Source organism: Labeo rohita, chromosome 20 (assembly GCF_022985175.1).
Source record: "Labeo rohita strain BAU-BD-2019 chromosome 20, IGBB_LRoh.1.0, whole genome shotgun sequence".
Classification (NCBI taxonomy): Eukaryota; Metazoa; Chordata; class Actinopteri; order Cypriniformes; family Cyprinidae; genus Labeo; species Labeo rohita.
In genome coordinates, this window is record NC_066888.1 from 3,790,736 (window position 1) to 3,805,955 (window position 15,220).

The following is a 15,220-nucleotide window of genomic DNA, read 5'->3' on the forward strand; positions in this document are numbered from 1 at the left end:
AAGGGATAGTTCACACAAAAATGAAAATTCTGTTACTAAATTACAAATCCATTACTTTTAGACTTTCATTCATTTTCAAAACACAAATGAAGGTATTTTAAGTAAACCTGAGAGATTTCAGTCCCTATGTTCAAAGTGCAAAACCAAAACATGGACACTTTAAAAAGGTTCAGGAAGACAACATAAAAGTGATCCATATGTTTTAAAGGGGTTTAATCTAAGATCTAAGACATGATCATGTTATATGGTGAACAATTTAATTAATAGGCTTTCATTCACATTATAAACACTGATCAGCACAAATACATAGAGCACATCATATATGTAACCAAATTTTTATATATGTATATATATATATATATGTGGTCAAAATTATCGATTTTTCTTTAATGCCAGAAGTCAGTAGGATATTAATGGAACACTCCACTTTTTTTGAAAAAAGTAAAAATGGTGTGTCGCAAGGACATAGCAGGGTGTGTGACAATCTTCTAACATGGAAACCAATGCAACTTTTATCACTACACACTGTTGTACAGTAGGCATCTGTTAGCCAGTGAGAAGTTGTGCTTTCAGAGTCTCAAGTCCAATATCCATCAGAGCTTGCTCTAGTGTATAATCACCCTAAATGAATTAAATCACCTGCTTGTTTACTTGTACTCACACATAAGGTACCATCAACCAATAGCATAAAGCATACATACAGTGTTCTCTGAGTAAACAGTGCCATGCGTCAAAAAGTCAAAACAGTGCCTGTCTCAAAAAGTGTATCAGTTTCAGTGCATCACATTCTGCAGCGTAACTTTACTTGCTAGGTTGGTGTCAGAATGGGACATATTGAGCAATGGGGATAACATTTACTCTTAGGACAAAGAATGATGGGCTCACAGTATGCGTGCAGGGTGTGTCGGTGGCAATATATCTTATTCTCTCCTGTACCCATCCACTCTAGAAGCACAGCTCGGGGAACATGACAAACGAGAAGATAACACGACTGTACGACATGGGCTGTGAGCCGGAGAGGAGGGCATGGGTGGATCGCTACATCGCCTTCATGGAGGAGAGGGGCACGCCTGTCCCCAACCTGCCTTCAGTGGGCAAGAAGCCGCTGGATCTGTGCCGCCTCTACCTCTGCGTTCGAGAAATCGGAGGCTTGGCTATGGTGAGTGAAGTCTGGAAAGGCTGTTGCCGCAGCTCTTTTGGGCTCTGTGAGAGTACTGCTATGTGTTCGTGCTGGGGTTTTAAAGGAGCAGAGCTTTGAAATGCATGCTAAAGAACGGCGAAACCTCTCATATCTGCCTCAACCATCAATCACAGACATCAAAGAAACAGAGGGGGGGATTCACTAAGAATGCATTGCACCTGCTGATGGTGTTATTTATTTTCACGTGCTCTCTGCATTGTTTTAGCATCCTGGGGTTCACACAAGGTTGGTGGAAGAACAATTAAAAAAATAAATACATTTAAAAATAAGTAAATAAATCTTGACAAGGCTTTTATATCAGACGTTTTATTATTTATATATTCTCATTTCATCTATTGTTATATTTAAATGTATTTTTTGCTATTAAAATTGAATCTTTACACACATTAAAGCTAGTGCTGGGCAACGATTAACGATTATGTGTTTGTGTACATAATATATGTGTGTGTCCTGTGTATATTTATTATGTATATATAAATACACACAGATGCATGTATATATTTAAGAAAAATGTGTTATGTTTATATATTTGATATATTTTTTTAATTTATATGTAAATAAATACATGTACATTTTTCAAAATATATACTGTATGTCTTTATGTATACATAATAAATATACACAGTACACACACATATATAAACAAAAAAAAATTATTTTGGATGATTAATCGCGATTAATCATTGCCCAGCATTAAAAACTACGATTTTAATAACACTGTTAAATGTAAACTCAAATGTAATGTAAAAATTGTAAAATCTAATTAATATCGGTTTGAGAAATAATCAGTTTGAGTAATTTTAATATTTGTGCAACACTAATTTACTTACTTTTTGATGTTTAATTAACAAAAGCAGTAACTTATCTTTATTAATGTACAATCATATACTTTTTACATTTTAAATTTACTATTTAAAATTGAATTTTTTTTTTTTTTTAAATTTTACTATTTAAAATTTACAATTTTAATAGAGAGGGCCATGAAACATTTAGCTAAACTTATCTTCTCGCTTTAGCTTTGAGGCTAACTTCTCTGCTTTTAGCTTTGTTTTAATGATTTTCTTTTTTAGCAAAAAATATGTTTCAGAGAGATCAAAAAATAAGTGGAAGACCCCCTGCAGTATTGCCACAGAACCCTGTTAAAGACCCCTGCTTTAAATAAAGCTTTTGTTTACCACCAGTGTTCTGTGGGCGGTAATAGAGCAATGCTAATTATGTCTGGCTAACGGCAATGATGTTTGTGAATCCTGAGTAATTCTATAATGCCTCATTTACATGAGAGGTATGTTTATGCAAAAAAGAATTACAATGAATTGAGTTTAAAACGCATATAGCATCTGGTTAAGTTAATGGCTGGTGGCACATCAATCAGTCACAGGGTTAAATGGTGGAACGGCTTAGTTAAGTGATTGCTTCTTGAATGGTTTTGATTGAAAATGTCTCCTCGAACAGGTAAATAAGAACAAGAAATGGAGAGAGCTCTCCACCCATCTGAATGTGGGGACGTCCAGCAGCTCTGCCAGTTCCCTCAAGAAGCAGTACATCCAGTACCTGTTTGCCTACGAGTGCAAAGTGGAGCGTGGAGAGGAACCCCCACCTGATGCGTTCACTATGGGAGAGAGCAAGAAGCAGCCACAGCAGGCCAAGATCCAGCCACCCTCACCTGGTGAAGAACTTTACAGTATTGCTATAGAGAGAACAAACTGTTAGACTTGAGACAAAAGGCTTATATCCATCAAATCACTTAATAACTAGGGTTCGTGTTTTATATACTAAAGCAATAAAGTCTAAGAAGTAATGGTTTACAGTGATTTTAAAGTAGCTAAGAGGTGTTTTATGGCAGAACATGAAGCGGAGCTAATAGCCCTTTAGCTTTTCAAACATCACTGTAAAGCACAGGCTTAGTGGGTTAATTGCTTTTATAAAAAATTTACTATTTATCTGGCAGTTTCATAAAATAAACACCAAGCAACCAAAAATTCATAATATATTGATGAATAGCTAGATCATAGGTGTGTGTATAGAGTATTTCACAAAGGCTTTCATAAATGGATCAGCCAATCATAGTCAAGGACCAGAACTATTTGTTTCATAATTGAAGCTGCATTCACACTAGCAGCGACTTTTATTTTGCTAGTGGGCGTTCTCACTACTGGTTGCCTTGACAGTGAATCAGGTTTCTTGTCACTAAATACAAACATTTTGGAGGCAAAAGACTAGGTATAATATAAATATGAATTAAAATTGAATTATTCTGTACATACAAACAAAAGCGAATGAGAAGCAGAGCCTACTGAGAGGAGAAAGATCACATGAGCTCTACAGTCTTCTTTCCTATTTGCTGTCGCTCTCGAAAGTCGCACTTCATTTGCATAAAGTTGAAGGATTCTGAACTTAGTCGCGTCGCTGGACACACCCCAGATCAGCTGTCACAATCCTCCATTGTTTTGATGCCGGAGCAGGGATGTAAATTAGACAAGAATATCTCCGATTGAGCGATTGAGGTGTTGTGTTGCTGGATGTGATAATAATGAACATAGTGGTTGTCGTTTACTCCTGACATCTGAGATAGATCTGAAGAGTGGATTACGTTTGTTTGTGAAGGGAATGCGCCTCCCGATCTACATAAATGTGTTTATGTTCGCGTAAATCAATCGTGATCCAGCTTCACCTACAGCAGAATTGTGTATAAGGGTTTTTTTATGAATCTCTGCAATCACGTTTTCTAATAACGTGCTAGTTAGCAAGTTTTGCGGCTAAACGCGTTAAATGCGGCTAAAGTAAACAATCTCTCGGAGCAGCTCGTCACTTCACAGAGAGAAGAGAGGGGCGGGGCGAGCAGAGCTTGTTTGCATTTAAAAGAACAATCCTTCAGAATGGGGTGATTTTTGCAGAGCTCATTATGAATTTTTAACCAAAGTATATTATAGACTTTCATTAAGACCCTAAAAAATCAATTTTAAGGGCCGAGCACTGGTGGTGCGAGGACCCTATTAGTATTGCTCGGTTTCTTCTTCTTTTTTTCCCCAAAATGAATTGCATTTTTGAGGGCCTAAACATGGAAAACTCATGAAACTGCACACACTCTAAAAGTGGTAAAAATTTACGTCTGATGTGGGTGTCAGAAATGAGTGTGGCAAAATGGCTTGATAGTGCCACCTATAAAATTTCAACGAATTGCCCCTTGAGCTATGTTTCACATCCATGTACAAAATTAGGTAACCTACAAAAAAGTCCTGCAGTATGAAGTCCGAAACCTAACAGGAATTCTGTAATTTTGAATTTTATCGTGCCATTTTTTGCCTTTTTCATGCATTGTATTAGAGATTTAAACAGATCAACACCAAATTTGGTCAGTCTAATCTAAAGCCCTTTGCAACGTTAAATTGCGAAGATCTTGAGTTTTCATTGAAGGGCGTGTCCATGGCAGCCTGACAAAGTTTAATGTAAAAGCAAAGATTTCACCATGTAAAAGGAAGTTGTTACAACTCAGCTATACAATGTCCAATCTGCCCCAAACTTCACCTGTTCCATAAGAGTCCTGGGCTGAACACATCTAAAGTCAAATTATCTTGTTATAATCATAGTGCCACCTGGCAACAGGAAATGACTTGTTTTATTATTAACTTAAACATGCAATGTCTTACCTGCCCTAGACTTCACATGTTTGGTAAGAGTCCTGACTTGAAGACACCTAAAGGCCAATATTCAGTTATAATCATAGCGCCACCTGTTGGCAACAGGATATGTCATGTTTTAAACTGACGCAAACATACCGTGTTCAATCTGCACCAAACTGTGATTGAAGTCCTGCCTTGAAAAAATCTACATGCCAATATACAGTTACAGTCATAGCACCACCAGCTGGCAGCAGGAAGCTTGGCACATATAAATGACATATTTCTCTTATATTTACCACTTTAAATGCATATTGCTGCTGAAGCCACCGGGTGGCGGTGAGCCCGGGTGCGAGGGCTCTTTTAACGCTGCTTGCAGCTTTAATTAACAGTTTATTCTTGTAGCATCCTGAAATCAACTTTATTTTAGCTTTAGTATTGAAATTTGACTACATTTTTAATGTGATACATCAGATTGCATGGCTGTTAAAGAAAATAGTTTTATTATTACTGTGAGGGACAGCAGAAAAATCCCATAGACTTGCATTGACAGACCTGAGCTGTACATTTTAAAGGCATTGAAAGTCAGGCAAATTAATACAAAGCTGTGAAAATTGGGAAAAGTCATGTAGGGAGTATCTGTTTGTTTAGGTAATAATTGTTTTGAACTTGCATAGGCAGACAGTATTTGTGGTATGGCTTGCACGCTTGTTGCAATCAACCTGTTAAAATTCCAGCATTGCAAGTTGTTTGAAAATTCTTTTGCAATTCAACTTTTTTCTTAATAAAATATATAAGTGATGTTCTAGAGTATCTGTCAACGCTGCTGGAGTATAATATTTAATTCTTAGATTTATATGCATCTTTCGCATGTTGCCCTGGTCTGCCTGCCTTATAATGAATTCAGAGCGGCTCTAGACAGAGCTATAAATATCTGACAGGTGATTGAGTCAAACCGAGACGGACGGGGGGAAGGGGTGAGAAAGAGAGCTGTCAAGCTGCTGGCTTAAGGATTCCCGTCCCCCCTCTTCCTAAGGCTAATGACTGATGATGTCACAGGAAAAGAGAGAGAGAGAGCTGTCAAACAGCAGGGGAGGGATTCCCTCCGAGAAGATTAATGGGGGAGGAGTGTGGGATAAAAACAAAAGTGACCTCAGCCTGACCCCTCGCTCAATGCAGACCAGTGAGCCAGCACTTTTTCCCCCCTCTCTCTCTTTCTCTCTCTCTACCGCCCTCTCCGACTCTCAAAATATGCGTAAGGTCATTGGCGGTCACACAGACTGGAAGTGTTACAGCATAGCACCATGTATTGTTTACTTTCAGTGCTGAAAGACGATTTTGTGGCTGGCAGCAGATCAAGGACATGTAAAGCAGACACTCTTTCATTCCCTCGTTCTTTCATTCTGCCCCGATTCTTTTTGTTCCCCGCGCTGAAATCTTTTGAAGTACCTTTTACTGCTCTGAGCTGCGGAGGAAAATGCAAATTGGTTTTATTACTTTGCATCAACCGAGCCGTAGAAATTTCAGACGTTATTAGGATGGTGTCCTTTTATGCCATTGCATTTCTATGGAAATTAATAACTAGTGTATTCAAATGTTATTGGATTATGGAAATGCAGTCTGGGGATTGTAAGATTTTCGTTTCTTTCCCTTGAGCTTGGAAGAAGTGATTAGGACATTGTCATTTGCTTGTAGATTTCTAAAATACCATTTAAGCAGAATCTGAATATTATTTCTAAAAGAAGGGGGTATTTTAAAATATTACACAAGCTTTTTATATGCTTTAATGAGGCTTTTACCTTATTCAAATTGAGGTAATATGCAGTTCATTGTTTCACTATTGCAAAGCAATTGAGTGCATCTCAATTTATTATTCAATACATTAAATAATAATAAAAAATCTGCATATGAATGTATTACATTATTGCAAAATTAAGAGAGCGTCAAAATTCTAAATGTTTTAGCTCACAAATCAGCCCTAATTTTTATGCATAAAATAATTCCTTCATATAATGTACTCCGTTTCTTCTCTGTTCAACAGCAAACTCAGGCTCTCTTCAAGGGCCGCAGACTCCTCAGTCTACAGGCAGCAGCACTATGACCGAGATGCCTGGGGACCTAAAGCCGCCAACACCAGCTACCACACCCCACGGACAAGTGACCCCTCAGCCAACTGGCAGGTGGGCTAAACTGATACGTTATGTTTGAGTATCCGTTACTCATGTATGTGTGTGTCTATGTATTGATGTTTTGTCCTTGTTTTACACCACGTCTTTAGAAACAGTGGTGTTAGTGTGCAAGATCCATTCTCTGAAAGCAGTGACCCAGCCTTCCAAAAGCGAGGCCCCATGCATGGAGGAGGCAGTGGAGATGCCACATCTAGAATGCAGTTTGACACCAGTAAGGATCCCTATGGAGCTGCTAGAAAAGGTGCATTGCTATTACAATTACCACATATGGGGCCGGTTTCAAATTTCTTCTGTCTGCACACTGCTGCCTCCCTGTGTCTTTCTTTTTTATTAGAGGTGTATATGTATTATTTTCTTGGACACTGCTGCCATCTAGTGTGTGCAAGTTGAAGCCAGCATGAAATCAAAATTGGTCTAGTTTATTTTCTTAAAGTGCCCCTATTATGGATTATGAAAGTTCATATTTTGGTTTTGGGAGTCCCCAACAACAGGTTGACATGCATTGCAAGGTCAAAAAACACTTTCTCACATTTTTTGCTCAGTCACTCCCAAACGATTCAATGCAAAGACAATACTTTTATACATGGTGCACTTTCAGATTTAAAACTTGATGTTTTCATCCGCTTAGAGCTGTTACACACTGCATGAAAGGTAATTTTCAAAAATCCATACCTTAATAATGCATGTTGCTAGAATTGTAAATTCAATAAGTGCACTTAATTCTAGGGAAAATTCTTTTTTGCCTGTGCTATTATTAATTAAAATGTAATGATTTGCTCTTCTAAAGTGACTTTTTCCATATCCCAGTCACCATCTTGAATAAATATGTCCTGATAGCTAGGTCAAAATTTGTATTGCCTCCAAAATTGAGCTGGATTAAATTTTGTAATATTTAATTGCTTTTTTATTTGCTTTTTTTAACTATTAGTTATTTTAGTTCATTTCAGTTTTTTAGTACATTAATTTTAATTTCTGAATTTAAAGACCAACATATATTACTTCATTAATTGAGATTATTTAAATATGTTTATGTTTATGAAAATTAACATATTTACTTTTTAATCTTTACTACTATAAAATACAAATACATTTTATACCATGTCTCAAACCATTTTTCCTTTAAGTTTATAATGGAGGCATGAAAATAGTTTAGTAGTTCCAATTCATTTTTCCATCTGTGTTTTATTTCAGTTTACAAAAAAGTTCTGTTGCTTGTTAACAGTAATAACACTGCAATTGACTACAAACTGGGATAAAGGTCTAGTTTAATTCTGATATGGATCAACCTCTTTTCATGATCTACAAAATACCCAATGGATAAAAGTTATGCCCTACTTTTTTCTAATTGAATATTCTGTTTCTAAGAATATTCTAATATTGGAAATATGTTTCAATGGGTTGTGAATACTCTTTGTTATTTTTAGTTTTGCATTGCAGTTTAAAGTTTTGATTTGTTTTCAGGTGGCTCTGAGCCCTTCATGCCAGGGCAGATGCCAGGCAGTGGCATGCAGGAAATGTATCCTCGTGGACCGCCCTCAGGCATGGGTATAGGCCCACGACCCCAGTACTCCTACAATCCTGGGTTTGAGAGGAGGTAGGCCAGAACACCTTAAAGTCAGTCTATTAAAGGAGATGTCCACTTCCAGAACAACAGTTTACAGATAATGTACTCACCCCCTTGTCATCCAAGATGTTCATGTCGCTCTTTCTTCAGTCGTAAAGAAATTGTGTTTTTTGAGGAAAACATTTCAGGATTTTTCTCCATATAATGGACTGATATGGTGCCCCAAGTTTGACCTTTCAAAATGCAGCTTCAAACGATCCCAAATGCACAGAGTTCAGGGAAAGCAAGACAAGACGAGCGTTTGACATTAAAAAGTATTTAAGTAGTATTATTTTTATAAAAATAACCAATCTTATTGCTAGATAAGACCCTTCTTCCTTGGCTGGGATCGTTTACAATTGCATTTGGGATCATTTGAAGCCGCATTTAAACTGCATTTTGGAAGTTCAAACTTGGGGCACCATATCAGTCCATTATATGGAGAAAAATCCTGAAATGTTTTCCTCAAAAAGCATAATTTATTTATGACTGAAGAAAGAAAGACATGAACTTGGATGACAAGGGGGTGAGTACATTATATGTAAATTGTTGTTCTGGAAGTGAGTCTTAAAGAAGACTTCTCCTTTAAGATGCATTAACAGCATGGAAACCATTCTTTAATGTTTGTGTGCGCAGGCCAGACCATGTCATGGGTCCAGAGGGGGGAATTGCCCCTCCTGGGAATCAGAACAACATGGTGCCTTCCAACAGTGATCCCAGCATGTTCTCAGGCAGTAGATACGCCTCTCATCAGAGGTATAAAGTGACTGCTGTTGACTAGTGTATATGAATGTATTTGGTGTGTAGAGCTATAGTTTAGTGTTTTCTGTTTTACTTTAGACATGGACATGACGGCTATGGGCAGCAGTACCCTCACAGCATGCCATATGGTGCACATGGGATGTATCCCCAACAGCAGGTCAGCCATCAAATGTGATCCATCTTTGCATTTGTGATGATATTTGATTTTATTTTGGTTAATATTTGTGAATACTGCTGTATTTTAAACTTAATGTATTTATATTTGCAGGGTTATAAGCGGCCTGGAGAAGGGATGTATGGTCCTCCTGCTAAGCGCCATGAGAGTGAAGCCTATGGTATGCAGTACGGTGGCCAGCAGCCTGACATGTACAGCCAATATGGTTACCCAGAGCGTAGGCCCATGCAAAGCCCGTTTCCCTATCCATATGGACGTGATCGCATGCAGCCAGGTGGGCAGGGACCTCCTCAGCACAGCATGATGAGTGGTGGACCACCCCCATCCTCCAACTCCAGCGGTGGGCCTCAGGGGAACATGTGGCACACCAGGCACGACATGAGTTACCCTTACCCCGGCCGCCAGGGTCACGGGGCCCCCTTCCCCTCCATGAGCCGTGGAGATGATCCAGAAGTCAGGGCCAGTCAGGACAGTCAGTGGCCTGGTCAGCGTCAATCCCCCTACCCACCACACTCATCGTCCTCTTCCAGCTCCATGCCTGCCATGGCTAGCCGGCAACCACCTTCTTCCTATCAATCTCCTCCAGCGATGCCAAACCATATCTCTCGAGTCCCAAGCCCTGCGCCATTCCCTCGGTCTGTGGGTGGCTCTATGTCACCCAATAAGGCTCATATGATGGCCTCTATGAAGCAGATGCAAAAGCCGGGTGGTCCCGGGTCCATGCCATGCTCTCAAAGCGGTGGTCTTCCTGGGCAAGGCTTCCCAGCAATACATCGGGAGGTCACTTACCCATTGGACTCGGTGGAAGCCACGCAGCCTCATCTTAAACCCCGCCGAAGGTTAACATCCAAAGAAATTGGTGAGTAACTCTTTTCCAGTAATAAACGACGTTTGAATTGTATGGTTATGACCAATTTCTAACTATGCTTGTGTATCTTAAGGCACACCAGAGGCTTGGCGTGTGATGATGTCCCTGAAGTCTGGTTTGCTTGCTGAGAGCACATGGGCCCTGGATACTATAAACATCTTGCTGTATGATGATAACACAGTGTCTTCCTTTGGCCTATCTCAGGTAAGTGTGTACCAGGTGCTAACTGGCAATTTTGTTGTATTTAATAGCAGTTTCTGAGAAATTATATAAGCAATATATGCAGGCCGAGTGCCGTAGGTAATCACAGTGTGCTGAGATACAGTCATATCTCATGCCTACAAGTGATATACATTTATACTAGTGTGTAAATACATAAAATAACGCTCTTTTGTGCAGAACTACTTCCTTACGCAACGGATTCAAATCAAAGTTTGACAGTTGAACATCTGAGCTCAAGCCTCCGTTACTAATTCCAAAACGTCACTTTAGAACTAGTAACGAAAGAATGTTGAGTTGCTTCATTGAAAGCTTATAGTATTACTGCATTACTGTATTAAAAGCCGTGTATTGTGTTTAGTAGAGTATTGTGAGAGATATTGACTGAGTGATTGTGATTACCTGCATCTGATACATCTGATTACAATAAATCAATGTCCAATAGGCTCGTACAATCCTTTCATCTGTTAAGGATTCCTGATGACAGCACTGATCGGTGCATTTGCTGGCTACATACAAGCTTGTTTTGACAGAAAAAAGAACTTCCTTGCCCAAAACTCCATATTTTTCAAACTAAAAGTCTGCTGACTCATAAAATAGTCTCTTGTTACCAACAAAGTAACTAAAATCGCCATCACGAAAACACACACACTTTCCTAATACTAAATACTACTATTATTTATATTAAATATTACTTACTGAATAATATTTGTGACCCTGGACCACAAAACCAGTCTTAAGTCGCTGGGGTTTATTTGTAGCAATAGCCAAAAATACACTGTATGGGTCAAAATGATTGATTTTTCTTTTATGGCAAAAATCATTAGGAAATTAAGTAAAGATCATGTTCCATGAAGATATTTTGTAAAATTCCTACTGTAAATGTATGAAAACTTAATGTTTGATTAGTCATATACATTGTTAAGAACATTATTTGAAGAACTTTAAAACTTTAAAAATTGGATTCCTGATTTTTAAATAGTTGTATCTCGGCCAAATATTGTCATATCCTAACAAACTATACATCAATGAAAAGCTTATTTATCCAGCTTTCATATGGCGCATAAACCTCAATTTTGAAAAAAATGACTCTTATGACTGGTTTTGTGATCCAGGGTCACATTTAATAAACAACAACCGCCATCATAAAAGTTGTGAGGCAGTTCAGGCAAAAATTCACATACACATACACTCTGATATACATTGAATTTACATTAAATTAATGAGATCTTGCCAAATAATAGATTAATAAGACCAAAGACCAAGACCATGCCTAAAAACGCTGACGCAAATTTTCAAATAAACATTTATAAATAATCTTTATTAACAAACCACATATTTGAAGTCCAAACAATTACATTCTCGCCTAAAAAGCACTAAAAACTACATTCCAAGACACAAAACAGTATTATTTTTAACATTGTATTGGATTTGGGCGTCTGCCGTGACACTCGCTGTGAGAAATACGGCAACTTCAGCAAGCGGAGTGATACAAACGGTGAAACGGCTGTTGAAGTTCTGTTGGACTGTAATATCAACATTTATCAGCCAATCAGATTCGAGGACCAAAAAGAACAGTTATATGAAGGTGTATATTTGATAACGTATTTTTTGTTGTCTTTTCCTTTTCTAGTTGCCCGGTTTCTTGGAGCTCATTGTTGAATATTTCAGAAGGTGCTTAATAGAGATCTTCGGGATCCTTGAGGAATATGAAGTCGGAACAGAAGGCCAGAAAACCCTTCTTGGTCCATGTCCGGAACCCACAGAAAAAGAGCAACCTTCCAATCAAGACCTAAAAAGCCAATCCAATACAGAACAGGTGGAGCGATTAGATGCAGAGCCTGAGAAACCTCAGCCCAGCAGCTCAGCAGCAGCGCTTAACATGGAGAAAAGGGAAGACTCCGCAGAAGCCAAGGACATTGGTAAAGAACTATGTCCTCCAGTGGAGCCCAGACCCAAGCAAGCCAGCAAGTATGACAAACTCCCAGTGAAAGTTGAGGAAAGAGAGGCTGTGGCTGATTGTGTGGAGGATCGTTCAGAGCTGCTAGGCTTGGCTGGGGAGTTCACCAGCGGGCTTCTGCATTGGAAGGCGGGCGGAGGGGACTCCACTGCCCACATCCAGACCCATTTCGAGAGACATAGAGAAGAAAAAGCAGAAGAAGAAGAAGAACAGAAGCCCTTAGAGAATCAGGAAGGTGCACAGGCACCTGGAAAAGAAACGGTTGAAGAGGAGCATGGGAGGGAAGAGGAACTGAAAAGAGAACTTCCAGGGCCCTCAGAGGAAAACTTGACAGCCACTGTAGATGATGTGCTAAGTTCTCGTCCAGGGTGCCTATCAGAAGGTGAAACCCAGACATTTCCCTTCCGAAACAGAGAGAACAAGAGCAGCATTACTTTGCTGGAAGATGAGCCCCGGTGCTGGGATGAAGCGCCTCTTTCGGTAGCCGACGGCTGGCAAGATGAGTTGGCTAAGCGCTGCATCTGTGTGTCCAATATCATTCGTGGACTGTCCTTCGTCCCGGGCAATGACAGCGAAATGGCTAGGCATCCCGGTTTAGTGCTCATTCTCGGAAAGCTAGTGCTTCTGCACCACGAGCACCCTAAGAGGAAAAGGATGCCCCCTACCTACCAGCGAGAGGAAGAGCGAGGTCTGGCTTGCAGCAAGGACGAATGGTGGTGGGACTGCCTGGGAGCCTTGCGTGAGAACACCTTGGTCACCCTTGCCAACATTTCAGGACAACTAGACCTGTCTATCTACCCGGAAAGTATCTGCCTTCCAATTCTGGACGGGCTGCTCCACTGGATGGTGTGCCCTTCGGCGGAGGCCCAGGACCCCTTTTGCACAGCAAACGGCTTCTCCTCGCTCACGCCGCAGAGGCTGGTGCTGGAGTGCCTGTGCAAACTGAGCATCCAAGACTCTAACGTTGACCTTCTGCTAGCCACACCCCCTTTTAGCAGACAGGAGCGCCTCTTTGCCACGTTAGTGCGGCACGTCGGCGAGCGAAAGAGTCAGGTGTGCCGCGAGATGGCCGTAGCCGTTCTCTCCAATCTTGCACAGGGTGACCCGACGGCCGCCCGAGCCGTCGCCCTGCAAAAGGGCAGCGTGGGAGCCTTGATAAGCTTCCTAGAGGACAGTGTTGCCATGGCACAGTATCAGCAGAGCCCTCACAGTCTCTTGCACATGGGACACTCCACCCATCCCGAGCCGCCCAGCATCAACATGATGTGCCGGGCCGCCAAAGCCCTGCTGGCCATGGCCCAAGTGGAGGAGAACAGGCCCGAGTTTGTGCTCTACGAGAGCAGGCTTCTTGATATCTCGCTGTCCTCCGTGCTGAACTCTGGCGTGGCGGGTATCCTGTGTGAGGTACTGTTTAAGCTCGGCCGCTCGTGACAGGCACAAAGGAGCGGGAGCTTGGAGTGCCATCATGGGAACGTGCGGCTGAGCTGAGCCACAGAGATCACACAGAACTGTCGGTGTTATATTTTTATTTAAGGAAAAGAACACAAACAAAAATCGTTTTTACATACAAATGAATATATAGAGAATATATATAGCTCCTCTGCCCCATTTCCCAGTTTTCATTTTGGATTTTTAAATGATTTTAATACAGATATTTAATACTTGGTCTTTTCGTTTTCGTTTTCTATTCTTTTTTTTATTTGTTCCGTTTTGTTTCATCTGTGTATTCTCTTTCATTTGTTTTAACCAAAGTTGGCATCTGATACCGTTAGTTTTTAGAGTATTTTGCTCTCAGAATGTTTTTAATTGTTTTGATGCAGTGTTTCGTTTGTTTTCTTGTGGGACTTTGTTTATTCGGGGAATGCAGATTTATTTAAATTGTGAGACATGTTGTAGATAGAATTTCTCTTGCAATGTGTTGCGATAAAAGAACAAAAAAAACTAAAAAAAAAAAAAACAAAAAAAAAACTGATTTTAAGACATACATGTATACAGCTCTGAAAAAAGCATTGTGCAATAGATTTAGCTGGCTCAGAGGGAAGATAATGAAATGTGAATGACCACAGGCAATGTTCTGATCTGACCACCAGTATTGCACTGTTTCACCACACCAGTATCGGAGGGTCAAGCGAGTGTTGGTTCTAAACTGACTTGCTTCCATATTAGTGCAGCCACAGAGGCTGAAACTCAAAGTGCTTCGGTTACCCCTCTATATCCACGGGTCGATTTGTATATAGGAACTGTACATTAATGGGGCCCCTTTTCACATTTTTTTTTTTTTTCCTCCGAGAGATGTGGTATTATACAAAGTGAGTAGTTTATGCTACATGCTATTGACATTTTGCAAATAAATATTAAGTCATTGTTTTCAGGTGAGGATAGTCTTGAAACATGTAAGGGGCCGTTCACACAGGGTGGGTTTTGCGCTCTTTTTATTTCATTGTTGGTCGTATGTGCACATGCCCAACAGACATCTTTGGTGGTTGTGATGCACCTTGCTGTTTTTGGTATCTTTCAAGAAGCCTTCGAAGTTGAAATGCATATTCTGAAACACTGCACAACAGCTCAATTGTCAGTTTTACAACAGTGGACTAGCCAGATGAATTTGGGTGCCGGGAAAGCATCT

At 40.0% G+C, this 15,220-nt stretch overlaps 1 protein-coding gene across 4 annotated transcripts in view; it reads left to right on the top strand.

Annotated features, from left to right (window-relative positions):
- The window catches only part of arid1b (AT rich interactive domain 1B (SWI1-like)), a 95,456-nt gene extending 80,582 nt beyond the window's left edge, over positions 1 to 14,874 (top strand). For all 4 annotated transcript variants that reach the window (XM_051138787.1, XM_051138788.1, XM_051138789.1 and 1 more), the window contains 10 exons: positions 950 to 1,159; positions 2,654 to 2,867; positions 6,860 to 6,998; positions 7,097 to 7,248; positions 8,469 to 8,601; positions 9,247 to 9,366; positions 9,451 to 9,529; positions 9,641 to 10,406; positions 10,489 to 10,619; positions 12,268 to 14,874. In XM_051138787.1, the coding sequence (XP_050994744.1) occupies positions 950 to 1,159; positions 2,654 to 2,867; positions 6,860 to 6,998; positions 7,097 to 7,248; positions 8,469 to 8,601; positions 9,247 to 9,366; positions 9,451 to 9,529; positions 9,641 to 10,406; positions 10,489 to 10,619; positions 12,268 to 14,025 (3,702 nt within the window). In that variant the 3' untranslated portion in view covers positions 14,026 to 14,874. The remainder of the gene's footprint in view (positions 1 to 949; positions 1,160 to 2,653; positions 2,868 to 6,859; positions 6,999 to 7,096; positions 7,249 to 8,468; positions 8,602 to 9,246; positions 9,367 to 9,450; positions 9,530 to 9,640; positions 10,407 to 10,488; positions 10,620 to 12,267) is intronic.
- The last annotated feature ends 346 nt before the right edge of the window (positions 14,875 to 15,220 follow it).